This window comes from Eutrigla gurnardus, assembly GCF_963514095.1.
Source record: "Eutrigla gurnardus genome assembly, chromosome: 6".
Lineage (NCBI taxonomy): Eukaryota > Metazoa > Chordata > Actinopteri > Perciformes > Triglidae > Eutrigla > Eutrigla gurnardus.
The window spans coordinates 28,637,622-28,655,230 of NC_139920.1; the positions used below are offsets into that span (position 1 = coordinate 28,637,622).

The window sequence follows — 17,609 nt, forward strand, 5'->3', positions numbered from 1 at the left end:
TTCAGGTGTGCTGTTGCTGCCCTCTACCTGCAAAGGTGTGCACTACAATGACAAAGCGTCTGAAATTCCCATTTTATTTGCACTGTAAGGCACATCCAATGTATGCACTTCATTTCCATCAAACGTCCTTCCCGTAGTGTGATACGTGTGTCTGTCTCTATATATATAAAAAGGAACACAGGAAGTTCAGTTAAGGCACAAGGTGCCACGAAGGTTTGACGATCGCAGAAAAAAGCCATTTGTCATGATAATAATAAACCCTGGATTGTGATACCAAAAGATTTGTTCTGCCCTGTAACGCTTTGTGGTGTAAAATACACAAAGCCCCCATTTAAACCAGTCGCAATTGATCTATACATTTCATATCATCAAAGAATTACAAGAATAAAAGCACCAGTTTTCTCTTTCCACGAATGTCCACATTCCCCCCCACATAGAGCATAATCTTCATACCATTAGCTGTATTTCTACTTGATGCCTTCATCTGTAGTGAGCTTCATTATATAAGCATTTGGGTTTTTAAAACCACTGCTACAAGCCTCAGAATGAGAAACCTGATAAATAGGCGGTAGTTGAGTGCTGCGACTAAAAGTGAACTGTTCACATTCCCGAGCATCCTTCACGTTCCAGCCTCTCCTCTGCTGCCACCGGCAGGATGAGGTGAGAAATGCGGCTCCACAGTCCGCCGTACTTGTCCAGGTCCATCCTGTCAAAAGACACCGGGTGGCCTTTGGAGAGGAACTTCTTCTTCAGATAGTCATCCACCATCTCCTCCACGGTGCTCAGCCGGGTCTCAGCAGGAATCTCCTCTTCGTCCCCCAGCAGCACTGTGAAGATCAGACAAGTCTTCTTGTAGGCGGCGTTCTCGTGGTCGCAGTAGCGATAAAAAATCAGGGTGGAGCCCGGAGGCAGCTCTTCGAAGCGGTTGATGACGGCCACGGGTTGGTCTCCTTCGAAAGCTCCCTGCAACTTGCTGTCGATGTCCAGTTTGACCTGGTCGCTGTCCTGCCTGGCGTTGCCGACCCCGTCGATGTGGAGGACGGAGGCGTTGAGGGAGGAGGAGAAGGCGGCGGCCAGGCTCTGAGCCAGGCACTGCAGGGTCCTCTCACCTCCGTGGCCCGCAGTCAGGATCAGACTGACCGGCTCTGTGGGCTGGGCCGTCTGGAGGTGCCTCAGCAGGTGGATCTTGCTCCGGCTCCAGAGCTCAGCACGCTGGTTGGGGAAGTCAGTCTTTACTTTTTCCAGTTGCCGGAGGAAGATGTCTATTTGCGGCACGTTGTCTTTCTGAGGTGGAGGCTCGGATAGGAAGAGATTCTGCCCCAAGATGGCAAAGACTAACCCCAATATACCGACTGCTATCAGGAATATTCTACTTCCTACGGAGAGAAGGCACATGCACACACAATTAGTACTTTAATAGTAATGCAGACGTTATTTATCTTAGCTAGCAATCACCATCACAGTAGAAATAAAAGATAAACATAAGGTTAGATTAACAAGATTACCTCCTTGGTTTGCAATAACCGCTGGAACTGCAGGTTGAGCATCAGCAGTCTCCTGAGTGGTCGGACCAAGGGTTTCAACTTCTGCAGTAGTTGGTTGGACGGGTGTGTTCTCGTGCGTGTCCTTTTCTTGGTTCTCCAGGTTGCTTCTGTCGTCTGACCAATGATAAAAAATGATTGATTTGGGCAGAAAGCTGTCATTTTGCATTGATTAACGTCCACACAAATGTCCCCAGTTAGAGAGAACGAGTTACAAAACCTTAACGTAACTTAAAACTGGGACAAATGACACTTGGTTTAGGTCTGCAGCCTTTCCAAAGCAAGTAAATACAAGTGCCATGGCTCTTTAACAAGTGTGGAAACGATGGATAATAATGTCTGGATCACTTGTGATAACACTTGGAGAGGAGCACTCACTGGAAATCTCCTCAGCCGTCACGCTCGCTTCCACGTTTCTCGGCGTGTCTCTCCTGCAATCACCACGACTTCCTTCTTCAGCCTGAAGTGGGGGTGGGGTGCTGTCCTCAGGCGCCGCACTCTCTTCAGCATCAGGTCCATCAACGTGGTCGTCCTTTCTGTCATCCAGGGTTGGTGGTGTGGTTGCTTCTGGTCCTTTCTGCTCCCCAGAGGAGTATTCTTCTGAAAACATTAGAATAGTTTAACTTCCACAGCAGCAGCAGAGCTTCTACCGTTACATTTTAAAGTCCCAGTCAGCAAGTCTGGTGGATGGAGGGCACTCTGTCAGATTTTGAATGTTTTCAACTCTCACGCTCCTCCCCCTCGACCACCGAGCTCCTCCCCCTCGACTTCCTGCCCTTTGAGATCCCTTAGATCACGCCACCTTTGAAACGCGGGTCCGATGTTGACTCTGGTTTTATCACGGGCACCGTCGCCATCTTTCTTTTTTTCCTTCTTTTCCACCGGTGTTTTCTTTTCCTTGGTTGTTTTGGACCTCCTCGTTTGGGTTTTTAACGAGGAATTGGAAGCTTGTAGCTACTTCCCTCCGCCTCCCCCCTGTGATAGTGGAACGACCCGAGGGGGGAGGGGCTCTGTGTGTGCACGAACACAGCCCTGCGTGCTGATTGGACAGGATGATCCGGGCTCTGTCGATCTTTTCAAAACAAACAACAGGCTCTACGTGAACGTAGAGGCACGCTTTGTTTTCTAAAACCGGATGATTTATGTTGTTCTATCGGAGCGTAGTGTCGGCTTCAGTGTGATCAAAAAAAATTTGCCGACTGGGGCTTTAAGTAGGATTTTTTTTAAAATCTCACTATTAAACAGGTAATAGTCAACCTAACAAAGCAACCAATTACATGACTTGTGGTAAAATGCAGGATACGTATGTGCACGCCGCAGCGATTTGTTTTGGTGATTCGGCTTTGTTTTGGGCAGAAAGCTGTCATTTTGCATTGAATGACACTTGGTTTAGGTCTGCAGCCTTTCCAAAGCCAGTAAGTACAAGTGCCATGGCTCTTTGACAAGTGTGGAAACAACAGAAAATGATGTCTGGATCACTTGTGATAACACTTGGACAGGAGCACTCACTGGAAATCTCCTCAGCCGTCACGCTCGCTTCCTCGTTTCTCGGCGTGTCTCTCCTGCAATCACCACTTCCTTCTTCAGCCTGAAGTGGAGTGCTGTCCTCCTTCACATCCAGCGTTGTGTCATCATCTGGAGGTGAAGATCCTCCAGGAAGAGGCGCCGCACTCTCTTCAGCTAAAATACTGCCTGTAAGAAAAACAGAAATCAAGTGTCATCAAGGTTGAAGTCTAACTGAATGGCTAATGATTTATTTTAAAGTCTAAGAAACCTACTTTCTGTTCTATTCCAGATCTGGTTTATGGTAAGAACCAATTGCTTTTTCTTCAACAGACCTTTTGCACTTCAAGTTCATTTATAACTGTAGGTGACGCATTACAAAATAGATAAGAAGAGCACAGCTAAATGTAACCATATTGGCTTTAATGAGGACGAGAATGAACATGAAAACACTTCTTCTTCTTCTTGGCCATTAATGTTTGTCTGTGAAACCCTATTTGATGCAAATGAAACGGATATTATTCTGTATACTTGCTTTTAGTGTCAGGCTCTTCCACGTCTTCCACACTCTCACTGTCCGTCTCTCTGTTTGTGGATGCAGGTGATGAAGCTAAATCTTCTTTAGAAAGAGACCACATTTCATTATTACAGTAGAAGCATGAAGACATTAAGACGCAGTGATTGATGAATGTTACCTTTCACTTGCTGCTTTACAATATCAGCATCCTCCATATTTGTGGACTGTGTGTCTTCTTCCTTGCCTTCTGATAAAAAAAAGGAAATAATGACACATGATGTGAATTTAAACTGTCTGTCGTAAAGCAATATCTGGCATTTATCGTTAGAGTATTAGATACATTACCTGCTGTGTGTTGGTAATCTGTGTCTAACTCTGCCGTGTCTTTGGATGGGAGGACTTCACTCAAGAGACGGTTCAAACCTGCATTAAAAAAAAGGTAGAAAGCATAATTTTTAATGTAAAGACACAGGCACACATATCAATCCTGATAACATGTTCAAAGTCTGAAGTGATATTGTAAAACTGCGTGTGTGTGTGTGTGTGTGTGTGTGTGTGTGTGTGTGTGTGTGTGTGTGTGTGTGTGTGTCAACAGGGACAGGCTGAAAGTCAGTCTCACGTTTCTGTTTAGAACAGTCAGATGTACTCAAGTTTCCTATTAAATACGGTTTTAAACAATAGGGTGTCTTGAAAAGTAAAATAATGTGGAAAAAAAAACAAAAAAACACCTTAATTTAAAAAAATTAAAAAAACAAAACAATAGAAAGGGACTCTTGTTTCGCTTTTCTGTGTTTACAGCCAACACGGAGAGACAAAAAAAAAAAAACCAAACAAAATAAAACAAACATTTTTTTTTAGTTTCGGTTTCTATTCCTGAGATATCCAGACAAGGAAATGCAGCCTCGACTTCGGGGGGAAACAGCTGAACACAACGATGAGTTACGTTTAGAGATGGGAAAACAATAACACTGAACCGAGTGACTATTCAACTATTCAAACTCACAGTTTGAGACACTGAATCCTCTGTTTCGAGTCTCCCGAGCTTAGCTGAATTCGGGCTAACTCACTGAACTTGCTGTGCGAGCTGACATTGCAAGCAAAACCGAATAACACTAGTTAGTACACAAAAGCCTCAGCGTTAATGGAGCTGATATATTTAATAATGCGCAAACCATTAATAAGCTTCCGACTAGTAAACGAGTTAACCGACGGACGAGATGCTGGTTGACGGTTAGCATGATAATAAATAGCTTTAGCCTGTAAAAACCGCCTTCGTGTAACTTAAATAACGTGCATGTATGTTGAATAGTCACTTGTAATCACTATTTCTTACCAAACGTCCCCTCGTATCACATCGTCGTGCAATATCGGCCGTATGACGCTTCCTTATCTTGTTTAGCTCGCGTTACGTGTGTCGCACTGACAGGAGGTCACCAATATTCCGGCGGAACGTTCAGCAGTGTCCGTGTTCCCGTAGGGGATCGCTAGAGGTGGCGTTTCCGGGGCGTGTCACACAAAATGGTTTCCCCCTCCCGATAACCGATAGGGAAGTCAGGGAAACTTGCCTGATCGTGAACGCGATGATTCGTCGTGTTAATTGATTTGTGTTTCTGGCATCTCTCGAGTCATAAACGTCAATGGATTCCAGTGTTTCTGAAAAGAACGGCTCTCGCCAGTTGAGACGATCGACAAGGCAATCAACGGGCAACGTGAAAGGTGAGGGAATTGACTGACGATTAGCTGACTTAGCAATCGAAGCTAACTCGCACTCAAAGTTAGGCTAACAACAAACAAAAAAAACATGAATTGAAAAACAAATAGAATGGAAAAACATAAAAAACAAATTAAAATGGGGCTCATGTTTTCCTTTTCTGTTTTTATCTAAACAGAAAGACAAAAAAATAGTTGTTGTTTTTTTTACTTTTGGTTTCTGTTTTTTTGTCTGTGATATTCTACTATTCTACGGAAAATCCAACTCGCATAATCATGACTGGGAATACAGCCCTGCGTTAAGGGAAAACAGCGGGTATGGTAGCACTTGAACCTTATGTTGACTTTATTCATGAACTTTAGAGAGTGGCAAACATTCTGAAATCAGTCTCACTCTGCTGTGAAGATGCTCCTGCTGTCAGGTTAACCTCCACTTCGAATAACGCTGTCAAGCCAGCCCAACGTTGTTTTGCGGTGCGTGTAATTCTAGGCATTACGGTAACACCGTGTAAGAACTGTTTTCAAAATAAAAGCAACGTGATTTAACTTTCACATTCTTCAATACTTCTTTGAGTCATAAATAAATGAATACATACAAAAAAACCCCAAATGCATACATATATGACAATATACTCAACAATATAATGAATAGGAAATTATACATTTACAACATTTTAGTGAATGATAACTCAAAAACAATAATTACCCCTTGAAAACGATTCCAGACAATATTATTAAATTTGTGTGAATGTGCTCAAACTTGTGAGTCATTTTGTAACCAATAACCAAAGAATGAACCATGCACAGATTAGTAGGAGTTCTTTTGAAACTTCATTTGATCCACAGTGGTTGGTGATACAGTAAATCCTTCTGCTCCTTCTTTAGTATTGACATTCGAAGCAACGCCAAGGGGTCCTCTAAAGAGGACCAGGAATCAGGTGAATAACCGAGCTCCTGCTGCAGCCGTCAATGGTTCCAGAGATGAGGAGACTGGCTCGGGGGATGATGGTGAGTGCTCCAGTTAAAAAAAAGTGACAAGTGACAAGTGACATGGTCAGGTGCCCCGGTTTTTGTTCAAGGTGGTGTAAAGAGCTGAGATTTTTTTTTTTCTCTCATTTAACAGAGTCCCCGAGCAAGAAGAGCCGACCAGAGACTGGAGGAGCAGTGGGTGGCAGTGGTGATGGGAATGAGATGGATGTCCAGGAAACAGTTGAACAGCTGGAGATGGATGTCCAGGAAACGGATGAACAGCTGGAGAACAATGAAGACCAGGAAATGGATATTCTACAGAATCCCTCTCATGGCCCACAGCAACCAAAAATATGCCACGGTTAGGACTGCAACTAATGAATATTTCCATGATTGACCAGTTTGCCCAATATCACAACTTCATGCTCCTTGTTTTATTGTTTAACTATGACATTATTAACCTTTGATTCACAAGACTTCTTGCCATTTATCAAAGTTTTCCCTCTGTATACATCAGGCGCCCTTGGAGATGTAAATTTATCACCCCGTGTTTTGCTCGGCGAACACCACAAACCCCATAATGCTATAAATAAAGATGGCGACTGGATGAAAACCCAGAAAGGTAGGAAAAGGCTGCATTCAGCACAGGATTATGTGAAGGGAGGATGATACAGTCGTCCTAATCTGGCTCGTTTGTTTTCAGTAAAACCATCAACTAAAGCGACCACCAAGTCTGCTGCACAAACGGACACGATGTGCCGACCCCCAAAACAAACCAGCATGGCTGAATACAGGAAGACAATGGAGGCCAAAGCCAATAGCACTGGTACAGTAGACATTCCTATTATTCTTCTTATTCTTCTTATTATTATTTATTATTATTTTCTCCGCCAGGAGAACCTTGCAATCGCTCGCAATGGCTAATCTCGTCCCATTTATGACTGCATGCTCAAGGACTTCTCGTTGCTACGGAGACTCACACTCTTTTATTGTCCTGTTTTATATTAACATTGACTGACTGCTAACTCCTCACTCACTCCTCTTAACCGATTGACCGATAGGAGCCGTGAGTGATGACACAGCTGAGTGCATCAGCGAACCCATAGCTGCTACTCTGCATCCAGAGACACAGTGGGGAGAAAACAGTTTGCTCACTTCTAGTGTTCTGGCTAACAGCTAACAGAACTGCCAATACACACACAGCTCTCTTGCCACAAATCAATATTTTGATTTTAGTGGGGAAAAAATGCAACGGATTAACATCTCGGATGATAAGTTCTACATTGATAAATTCTGCCTCTACGTTTAGGAACACTGCCCGTTAAACACCGTGGTCCAAGGGTGTACCCAGCATCGGAGGTATCCTACACAACGCAACAACGTGCGAGAAACATTCCACCACAGAAAGTAACTGCTCAGCACAAAAAACAAGGTATTGCAGCCTCAACTGGCTATTTCAGTGATTAGCAACAGCTGTGACATGTTTGACATTGACTTATTGGGATTTTCTCTTTGCCAAGAAATGAAGAAATCAGCTGTCCTCAAGAGAAGCTCTGGATATTCTTGTAAAGGTAAGCAATTATCTTTACAGCCAAAGATACTTTCACATTATTTGTAATACAACACAGTGTTTCGCCTACAATGTCAATTTCAATGGAACCCTCAACCAGGCCAAGCTAGGCCAAAATACAATGTTTAAACTGCCCAAAATAACCAAATATTCATTCAGAAATGATTAATTATTTGCGGGAGCGTCTGTGCTGCGCTGTTCCCGCTGTTGTTCGTAACTCCACATGTGTTGTTGCCCCGGGAAACCCATTGTGGAGCATGTGGGATGCAGGTTATGCCCAAAAGGAGAATTGAACCTGCGGGGAAATGAGATATATAAGTTTTTCTCAAAAATGGCCAAGCAACAATAGAGAAGAAGGGAGAGAGAAGTAAGAGGGGCATTTTACTTTTTAAATGTCTAAGTCATCATCTCCTCTTCTCTATTTGGTTTAAGTCTTGAATATATAGAGCAAACAAAAATTTGAAAGCAAATATACATTGACTGCACCTCTGAGCACAGCCAACCACCAATATGCCATCGTAAATGGGAACCACCGTGCATGGATAATGTTCTCGGGGAAACACTTATTTGAATCTGGCCTTGTGTCCTTCCAGGATTCATGTGGTGTTTATGGCGTTTGCTTCTCTTGGCGCTGCTCTGTTCGGCCCTCTTGCTGGCGTGCAAGTCCATCCCTGTCCTCAAAAAGGCTGCCGATAGTGGAATGAACCCATCCAGTGCTGTGAAGCCAGACATGTTTGCAGACCAGCTGTCGTTGCTTCAGACTCAGTTCCCGAGTCAGAGGCCTGAGTTGTGGAAGAGGAGCAAGATCCACCTGGAGAGGCACCTGAAGACAACCCATCCTACAGAGCCAGTCAGTCTGATCTTAACTGCTGGTGTTAGTGCTGAGAGGACACTGAAGTGCCTGGCTCAGCGGCTGGCTGCCTCCTTCTCGTCTGCCCTTAACGCCTCCGTCCTCCACATCGACGGAGCGAGCAAAGCCAGGCGGGACAGCGACCAGGTGAAGCAGGACATCGACGACCAGTTGCGAGCAGCCTTTGAAGGAGACCAACCCGTGGCCGTCATTCACCGCTTCGAGGAGCTGCCTCCGGGCTCCACCCTCATTTTTTACCGCTACTGCGACCACGAGACCGCCGCCTACAAGCGGGTGTTCTTGCTGTTTACTGTGCTGCTCCCGGACAATGAGGTCAGCGGGAGTATGAAGGAGGTGGAGGAAAAGGTGCAAGACTATGTGAAGGAGAGGTTGGTGGACTCCAGCCACCAAACGGGCTTCAACGAGATGGACATCGACAAATACAGCGGACTGTGGAGCCGCATCTCCCATCTCGTCTTACCTGTTGTGTCTGAGGAGGAAGTAGAGCGTGAAGGATGCTGATCAGACAAACTGGCCGTCAAGGAGGAAGTCAGGACACCACGTTGGACCAGCCGGAGCTATGAACCAGAGAAGTAACGTGTGCAGTGTTACAGTTCACATTGTACTCCCTCTCTGGGTTGGAGATGATCGTTCTCATGCTGCAGTCCAACGTTGCGGTTTAACCGCAACACATGAAGTCCAGCACAGAGTTTTTAACACATGTACAGGCTTTTGCATCAGGATGCGACCGTGGCAGTATCATTCCTCTTCCAAAGTAGGGTCAGAACTGCATATTCTCAAAGAGATTTAGCAACAATATACAATATATAGTTTGATTGGTTTGTTTTCTCCCTGTTCTGTCACAAAATCATATCAACAGCACTTGTTCAACAGTGTTTTAACCCTCGAAGAGTTCCTAATGAATGATCAGCATCCGGTCTTTCTTTGGAACTATAAGGAAGGAATGTTTGTCGGTCACGTCTTTGTTTTACTGGGAAATTAATGAGTCGTGTTCTATATGAAATCCTTCAGAAAGCTGGCTGACTTTATGTTTAATGTCCATGTCCCACTGTTCAATTCATTCTCTTGTGTACTGAATTAGATTTGCACTAAAATGTTTGCTTTAACTATCCATTTTATCTGGAGTGCTGACTTTTATTAAGATAATTATTTTTATTCTTTCCTGAATGTGTATATATATGTGATATGTTGTCTCTTTTCTATAATGGAATATTTTTGATAGCTGTAAATATGTCTTGAATATGAAAAGCTTTGTTCTTTGCACCTGTTGTCCAGAAACCTCTGAAACTTTCACAATTTACAATTTGTAAGAATGAAATATTGCTAAATATTATCAAGTTAAAAAGTGCCTTAGACACTCACATGGAGATGATTAAACTATAATCACTCTTTGATTATTTGATATTTTATCTTGACAACTTCAGAACGAGGTTTCTTGGAGAAAGATTTTCTGATTTGTGCAAATTTCAATTTCAAAATAAAGGAAAGTGTTCTTTCCTGTGATACCACTCATTTATCTCATGATATCTTTCTGAGATTATTTTTGTCTCGCTCATGTTTCAATAAATATGATTTATAAAGAGTTATTCATTAATGCAACTCACTGTTGACCTTCCTTTCTGTTTGCTTCGTTTCTGGAACAGTGGAAAGGAAAAGTCCTTCACTGGGAGAAACGTGACTTTATACAAATTAAAGAGTGTGGCAGAATTAATTGATACAGTTAAACGGTATAAAAGACGATACAAAGTATTTATAACTGAATTAAATTGTTACATTTGGTGCACGGTTAAGATCATCTGGCAGTTTATTTAATGTTGCTTGCAGCTTAACTTCTACGTTGGCACATAGCCACAGTGGAAATGAATAAAACTCGTCCAAATGCACACATTTTATTTTTCTATCTATTAAGTATTTTCAATTTCACAGCACAAGGGATGCTTTTCAGTTGTAAAGCATATTGAAAAGTGAAACCAATGCATGACCAATGCCATAAACTTGCATCCTCTCTGCTGGCCAGCAGGGGGGGCAGTCGCATATATTAATATGAAAATGACAAGAATTTTTGCTCTTTTTTCCCCTTAAAAGCTGATAAAAATAATATTTGAGGTTTTTTTTTATATCAAAAACATAGCTCGATAGTTTAAATAAGCACCACATAAAACAAGTACTGAAATTATTGGAACATCTTTTGTTCAGTAAGGAGAGAAATAGGAAAATGTGTTTTCCCTTTGTCGTAGATAAACATTCATGGCCAGAATACGCCTCCAACACTCTTACACACAACCAGAACACCAATAATAAAAAAGTTCCATCAATGTTTGTTTTCTCACCAGCTCCGATGTGTAATGATGTGTAATATAGCCAAGAACACCATCATGCTTTGGTTAATGAATAATGTTGAAGTCATAGAGAATCAACTTCTTAAGTAGCCTCCAGCTTTAAAACCAGGAAGTCACGACAACACAGCAGGAGATCAATGATTCACTAAGGCGCTGAGAGGAACGTCATAATATTGTGAAACAAGGGTTTGTGACTGAGTGATCTTTTTAGACACTCGCTGTGTAACTTGTCTGTAAAACTGTAATAACTGTAAAAGACCTAAAATCCTTTTCTGTGCTTCTATTGTCCAGGAGCACCAAAGTGAAAATGAATGTGAAAGTCCTGTCATATTGTCGGTGTCGTGCTGAGAAACAAAGGTGTTTAATCAATGGCTAATCGATCGATAGGTGTGCCTTAATAGCCTGATTTTGGTTGAGTCATCTGAGCCTGGACATAGCTGATGGTTTTCCCCCTAAAGAGAACCATATCACTGAATAATCATTTATCAATCACGCCTTGCTTTATGACTGGAGATTAAAAAAGAAGGTTGGGCCAAATTATTTTTACAGTCACAGTATAAACTTATTGGTTTACATGATAAACAGCTGGGATTAACAATTCACTCTCAACCATTCACATGGGGTTGACCTGTTTATGGATTTTTATGTATATTTTGGACTATTTTGCGATAAAATAACTCAGAAACACGTTGGGACATGAACATTGGTTTCCTGGTTGAGAGTCCTGTGTTTGTTTGAGTCGCCCACCATAAGAAGTCTTTCTATTTTCATATTTCATATTCATCACTGTGTCATTTTATTCATCTTTACACACGGAACTAAGCTTTTCTCTGACCTCAGATGCTCCCGGCGTTAAAGCAAAGCAACAGTCTGAGTCATGCGATCTGACAGACTTTATGATCCTTATTATGTACTAAAGTCTCATCTGAATGACGTAGTTTGCCTACAGTATTTCAAGTATATGATAAATAAAGTTAGGCTTTTTTTCCACAAGTAATCACTGAGGCCATGATCACACCACCAGAGCTCTCCCTCGGTGACGACTGGGTGCGCCCGCTTACAAGGAGATACTTAACTTCAGCAAATATTTGCAGTTTGACCTTCATGACAGGCTTTACTCTGATAGGAAGAGTAATAAGAGTGACATGGCCTGATGCATGTAACTTCTTTGGGGATTGTTTCGAGACGTAGGATGACACAGTATCCACTCTGTGTAGTCTAACTCGTAATAGAGATAATAATACTTTATTAGTCCCACAGTGGGGACATTAAAGGGGCAAAGAGGATAGTGCAAATAACAAAGCAGTGCAAAATACAATAACAAAAACATAAAGAAAAATACAAAAGTACTGGGATGAAATTAGACAGCATTTTAAACTTAATGTGAAAAATTTTGCATTATCAACATACATTTTAATAACCTTTACAAAAACAACAGCAGCAGAATTGATGAAAGAATAGTGCTCAAGACAAGCGTCATACACGAGGCCCTTTCAAGCATGTGCATGCATACAAGTGTGCAAAAGCCAGTGAGGAATCTGGTATTTTAATTGCATCTATATTCATCAATGACTTGTGTGCGACAAATGTGTGACAAAAATACATCAACTGTGAGCTTCATGCAAACATCAGGCCTTCTTGTGCTGACACGCAAATATGCCGACGGTGACGGCTACGGCGAAACACAAGTTTCCAACGGCGAGGATTCCCGAGACGGCCGTAACAATCGCTTCGGCTGCACTCGGCCTCTTCTGAAATGCAGAAAAGCAGAAGTGAGAACCAGAAATGATCTCTTTACTGTCACACAATACAGCATGCTACCAAACCATTTTATATTGTCCTCTCACCTTTTTACTTTGTGACCTCCCTGCAACAGAAAACAGTGACAAATATTATTTTGTTCTTTATAAGAATCCATTAATCCATCCATCCATCCAGGTTAGGTCACCAGGCTAATACAGAGCTATATTTAATGTGTATCATTATCATTATCCCCACAGTACTCTACCTTCTTTGCTCCTTGCCAGTATTTTCTTTCTGAGAACGCTGATGACGATAACCCAAATCATACACAGGACGATCCACACGGTGTAAACGATCATCACGTTCCGAAGCCAAGAGCTTTCCCTGTTCTTTCCGCAGTTGTCAATCTCCGAAACGCCGACAAAGACAATGGCGACTGTGTGTAAAACACATTTGGAATAAAATCAGGCGACGTTCTCTGTTGTTTCAAAGCAAAGGTTTGGACATTTTGGGAAATGTGCTCATGTGCATTCTTGCAAAGAGTTTGATGAGAAGATGCCACTCTCGTATCCGTTTGGTACATATGAGGTTACAGGCAGCTGGATGGTTAGCTGAGCGTTAGCTTGAAGCCTGAAAAAAGAAGGAATTAACCCCCAGCCTGGTTTTGTTTTTCTTTTATGCTAAGCTAACTGGCTGCTGGCTGGAGCCATTTATCTACTGGACAGGTACGAGGGTGGTATCGTATCATGCAGTAAACCTCCTGACAGTAAGAAGATGAGCTCCTTTGTTGTTTTTGGCTCAACAATGAATTACGTCTTTTTTTCAAAATTCATCCATTTATTCCTTTTTGTCTCAGAAAATCCAAAAATATTAGTAAATCTATACAACAATACAACTCTCTCCCAATTCCAAGAGCTAGAGTGCAAAGACTCAAATCTGTGATGTCATCAAGTACACTGAGAGCATCGCGGCAGATGTTTTGAGTATGGGTACATTGATTGTCTATGGAGCTTGATGACAGCAGAATTATGAGTTCCTGGCTTTGAGAGAGACAGCAGCTAACAAAATGTTTAAATGTTCCTAATAATGCCATGGCCAAAAAAATATATTGTTGGAGTTCCCCTTTAACTGTGAGCAAGAATGCAAATAAACGTACTTCCCCAAGATTGTCAAACTATTGCTTTAAATAAATTACACAAGTCTTCTTACAGAGAAAAAGGAGCGCAATGATGTTTGACTACATTTAAAGAATCTCCTTACTCGTAAACATGTGATGGACGACCGAACACACTTTGCCAGCGTAGTCGAAGATCTGCTTCCTTGAACGGAACAAAAAGAGAAATAAAACCAACTGTGCACAAAGTGTTGATTTTAGAGTCAAATAATATAATCAGGCAGAAAAAAAGGGAGTTGAACTTACAGCTCATGACGTTCAATTGGCAGACAGGTGATTACCAGCTCTAAGACATTAATCACTAAGGCCATACACACAAGAGCGACGAGAGTGACCTAAACACACACACACACACACACACACACACACACACACACACACACACACACACACACACACACACACACATTCAATATAACCTCATACAATTCACAAAACCTGGATATAAATGGAGAGAAATGTTGTTATTACTCACATTAACAGGATTAGCGACACTAAACAAGAGCATGGCCGATATTTCAACTGCTGCACAAAGAAGTCTGCAAACCACCTTTGACACCTCCAAAAGAAATGAAACACTTTAAATTATCTTAATAAACATGAGGAATTATGAATGAATGAAGTGTCTGTACACATGTACAAATTCCACATAGGAATAATATAGTTATTATAGTTATACATTAGAAGCCCAACTCATGCCTTACCTTATTTAGATGAAGAGAGAAGGGGCTGACAGGAAGGAAGGTCATGAATATATCGGGCAGCTCCTGAGTAGAGGTGGAGCAAGAGAGAAATTAATTTTGTAATTTTCTTCAGTCGGCCTATTGTGTAACAGCATTTATTTACTTATAAGTTCATAAATATCGTACCGTTTTGACTGCCAACAACAAACTGTCTGCATTCATCATCGCAGTGCCTGCTCCCTGAAGATAAACCGAGAAACGTGAACCAAAATGTTTGGAATGTATTTGTTAAAGGGCCAGTGCGTAGCATTTAGGGGATCTATCAGCAGAAATTGAATATAATATGCATAGCTATGTTTTCATTGGTGTATTATCACCTGAAACCAAGAATCATTGTATTCTTGTATCTTAGAATGAGCAATTTCTACATGAGGCGGGTCCGGTTCAGGGAGTCCATCACTGCCATGTTTAAGAGGCCCAGAATAGACAAATGAAACACTGGCTCCGGAGACGTTTTACCTTAAACGAAGGCTACCGTAATTTCTTCGTAGTGAAACTGCAGTAACATGAGCCGCAGAGTAGTAAAAAGACGTGGTTACGGCCCGCCGCCATCTGTCTTTCATGGCTCCAAATGTCTTGGAACGGGATCAGGAAACGGAGTATTCAGCTCAGTTGGTTACAATCTGCAACCGCTAGATGCCCCGAAATCCTACACACTGTCCCTTTAATGCAGAACGTCATCAAATCCCCCTCTGTGTCAATCCTTACCTCTAATACATTAAAAACAACTGGCTTTTGTGAAGTGGTCATGCTCCTCTCTGTGGTACCTGACAGAGCACTTGTACTTGTACTTGTACTTGTACTTGTACTTGTACTAGTACTTGTGCTTGTCGGTGACGTTGTGGTGCGTCGGGTTAAATTGGCGTTCACTTCCACTGGTTCCCAGAATACTGCAAACCTCTGGAGAAATGTCACCCTGAGACACATCAGACAGGCACGAATGTTAACGTGAATCATTTTCCATCGTAGTGTTGACTTTTGGAAGTCAATCAAAGGACGAATACCTGAAGGTGATGTCTACGTCCGCTCCCATCGCCGTCCAGTTAGCCCGAAAGGAAGTCTTTCTCTGATTGTTTGTTTGACTTACGGCTGTGTCCTCAGGAGAGAGACATTTACATTTACATTTACATTTACATTTACATTTACATTAACATTTACATTTCGGGCATTTAGCAGACGAAAGAAGAAGAAAGAATCCACAACATATCATTGCCGATAAAGTAAAAAATAGAAACAAGTGTTAGGTCCTCGTCTGAGTAAAGTAGTATCTGTTCAGCAAGGATACCTTAAGTACAACAGTGCTATGATCAAAGTGCTATAAGAACAAAGAAATGCCTTTTTTTTAGTTAGTGGGTCATGCTATGCAGGCAAAAGTAGAGACAGAGAAGTAAAGCAAATGTCACATCCATAAGAAACCTTAGTATTTCTCTGACCTTGAATTTCCACTTAGATTTCAGTGAAATGTATTTATTAAAATAGAAATGTAAAGTTTGCATATGCAATTAATCAATTCAATGCATTTATTACCTCTAATAATGACAAAACGGTTACTTACTGGTGTGTTGTTGCACCTCAAGAGGTGAGTGGACCCTGGTTCAAGCACGATGAATTTTCCAACATGACGGCCTCCGTCTGCGTCTCGAGCCTCCAACATAAATCCCCGGAACTCTGTGGATCCCTTGCTGCGGAGCAAAACTGGGAAGTGGTTTGAGGCACAGAAAATGAAGACAGAGATAGCAGTTATAATCTCTCACTTAGTGAATAACAAATGCAACAAAGACCGATTGTGATAAAGCAAATTGCAGGAAAAGGTATTTAATTGTCTCCGTACTTGTAATTGGGTCGCCCTCTTGGCCCGGTTCGAGAAGCATCTCGAAGGGCAGCTCAGTGTCCTGAGGAGCAATAGGACTCCCATCGCGTCCAATATGTTCCGGGGACATTGATTCACACGACTGTGGGAAGTTACCACTTGAATACCCACACGCCTTTGTGATGACGCTAACGCTAATCAAAATCCACAACCACATCTGTAAAATAAAAAGTGACGTCTTCATAAAGCCGTAGATCAACAAGCTCTTCGTTAAAACAGTACAACACAATATACAGTATATACTCATATGTATATCTGAAGTCAAATGTTATGTTCACCTTTTATCCAGTTTGTGATCCTTGTTTTAGTTGTATGTCTATTTCTGTGTGTGTATATTGAGAGCGACAAAAAAACGCCGGAGACAAATTCCTTGTATTTTACTTACTTGGCCAATAAAGCTGATTGTGATTCTGATTCTGAGATGCAAACAAACTATTTATTTTGGAAAAAAGGAATTAAACTAGACCTAAAAGTTAACAGCAAACATTTTTTTAGAGATCTCTCTCTCTCATACTGAAACGGGATTTACAGACCTCAGTGGCAAATAATTAACTATACTATGATAATGTAATGATAATGACGAGTCTTTTTTCTTACCTTAAAATCTTTGTTCACAATGTCCAATGCCATGAAACCATGAGTTAAGAGGTCACACTACAACCTAAGATACGTTGACCTTAGAACCTGCTGTTTGAGTAAGAAAACAGAAGAAACTTCAGGAGCGTGTCTTCCTTCCGTGACAGGCGTGAAGTGTTTGAGAGAGGGAACGACTCGCACCGAAGGAGGAAGTCAGAAAGGTTCAATCTAAGGGCAATCTAATCCAACTACACTCACGGCTAAATGATTAAGAAACTGTTTCCCTTTCCTGCGGCTTAGACCCGTGTATCAGATTGTTCTCATGGTTTGTTGGTTCCCCAACAGAATGCAGGTTCCTTAATTGTCTACTGAGATCACTACACACGGATCCAGGTAGAAAACCTGTTCCTTGGGGAACGCCTCAAATGAAAAAAAACGGCTCAGTCTAAATCATCCCTTAATAATACAGGTAAAATGCTGGTT

General features: G+C 41.8%; 3 protein-coding genes across 7 annotated transcripts; 1 reads left to right on the forward strand and 2 right to left on the reverse strand.

The window, feature by feature from the left end:
- Positions 1 to 60: 60 nt before the first annotated feature.
- Positions 61 to 5,029, reverse strand: LOC311014694 (torsin-1A-interacting protein 2-like). 4 transcript variants are annotated; one of them, XM_084011439.1, is made up of 8 exons: positions 4,895 to 5,029; positions 3,907 to 3,984; positions 3,740 to 3,808; positions 3,576 to 3,660; positions 3,051 to 3,229; positions 1,920 to 2,141; positions 1,506 to 1,658; positions 61 to 1,376 (listed from the first exon to the last, which is right to left on the reverse strand). In XM_084011439.1, the coding sequence occupies exons 3-8, from the start codon at positions 3,774 to 3,776 to the stop codon at positions 601 to 603; spliced, it is 1,452 nt and encodes a 483-aa protein (XP_083867565.1). In that variant the 5' UTR covers positions 3,777 to 3,808; positions 3,907 to 3,984; positions 4,895 to 5,029; the 3' UTR covers positions 61 to 600. The 4 variants fall into 4 exon arrangements, with proteins under 4 accessions (XP_083867565.1, XP_083867564.1, XP_083867563.1 ...); XM_084011438.1 differs by having other exon boundaries at positions 1,920 to 2,138; positions 3,576 to 3,663; XM_084011437.1 differs by having other exon boundaries at positions 3,576 to 3,663.
- A 30-nt stretch (positions 5,030 to 5,059) lies between these two features.
- LOC311014693 (uncharacterized protein) lies at positions 5,060 to 10,189 on the forward strand. The gene is made up of 8 exons (XM_084011436.1): positions 5,060 to 5,277; positions 6,157 to 6,279; positions 6,395 to 6,601; positions 6,758 to 6,862; positions 6,944 to 7,066; positions 7,550 to 7,672; positions 7,761 to 7,811; positions 8,404 to 10,189. Exons 1-8 carry the CDS (start codon positions 5,199 to 5,201, stop codon positions 9,180 to 9,182), a joined length of 1,590 nt encoding a protein of 529 aa, XP_083867562.1. The 5' UTR covers positions 5,060 to 5,198; the 3' UTR covers positions 9,183 to 10,189.
- A 1,382-nt stretch (positions 10,190 to 11,571) lies between these two features.
- On the reverse strand, positions 11,572 to 17,282 carry LOC311014627 (uncharacterized protein). 2 transcript variants are annotated; one of them, XM_084011343.1, is made up of 14 exons: positions 17,148 to 17,282; positions 16,512 to 16,707; positions 16,236 to 16,375; positions 15,685 to 15,776; positions 15,519 to 15,596; positions 15,389 to 15,488; positions 14,807 to 14,860; positions 14,642 to 14,704; positions 14,413 to 14,496; positions 14,184 to 14,272; positions 14,024 to 14,082; positions 13,029 to 13,199; positions 12,868 to 12,887; positions 11,572 to 12,771 (listed from the first exon to the last, which is right to left on the reverse strand). In XM_084011343.1, exons 1-14 carry the CDS (start codon positions 17,178 to 17,180, stop codon positions 12,649 to 12,651), a joined length of 1,302 nt encoding a protein of 433 aa, XP_083867469.1. In that variant the 5' UTR covers positions 17,181 to 17,282; the 3' UTR covers positions 11,572 to 12,648. The 2 variants fall into 2 exon arrangements, with proteins under 2 accessions (XP_083867469.1, XP_083867468.1); XM_084011342.1 differs by having other exon boundaries at positions 15,389 to 15,596.
- Positions 17,283 to 17,609: the final 327 nt, after the last annotated feature.

Excerpts from the sequence above, each read along its gene's own strand:
- LOC311014627 (XM_084011342.1), bottom strand. The coding sequence starts at position 17,180 with ATGGCATTGGACATTGTGAACAAAGATTTTAAG. Across the intron at positions 16,708-17,147 it reads TTGTGAACAAAGATTTTAAG|ATGTGGTTGTGGATTTTGAT; the intron begins GTAAGAAAAAAG and ends TTTATTTTACAG. Across the intron at positions 14,497-14,641 it reads TCTCTCTTCATCTAAATAAG|GTGTCAAAGGTGGTTTGCAG; the intron begins GTAAGGCATGAG and ends TTTCTTTTGGAG.
- LOC311014694 (XM_084011437.1), bottom strand. The coding sequence starts at position 3,776 with ATGGAGGATGCTGATATTGTAAAGCAGCAAGTGAAAG. Across the intron at positions 3,664-3,739 it reads TGTAAAGCAGCAAGTGAAAG|AAGATTTAGCTTCATCACCT; the intron begins GTAACATTCATC and ends CTCTTTCTAAAG. Across the intron at positions 2,142-3,050 it reads GACGGCTGAGGAGATTTCCA|AAGAATACTCCTCTGGGGAG; the intron begins GTGAGTGCTCCT and ends TAATGTTTTCAG.
- LOC311014693 (XM_084011436.1), top strand. The coding sequence starts at position 5,199 with ATGGATTCCAGTGTTTCTGAAAAGAACGGCTCTCGCCAGTTGAGACGA. Across the intron at positions 5,278-6,156 it reads ATCAACGGGCAACGTGAAAG|TATTGACATTCGAAGCAACG; the intron begins GTGAGGGAATTG and ends CTCCTTCTTTAG. Across the intron at positions 7,673-7,760 it reads TGCTCAGCACAAAAAACAAG|AAATGAAGAAATCAGCTGTC; the intron begins GTATTGCAGCCT and ends CTCTTTGCCAAG.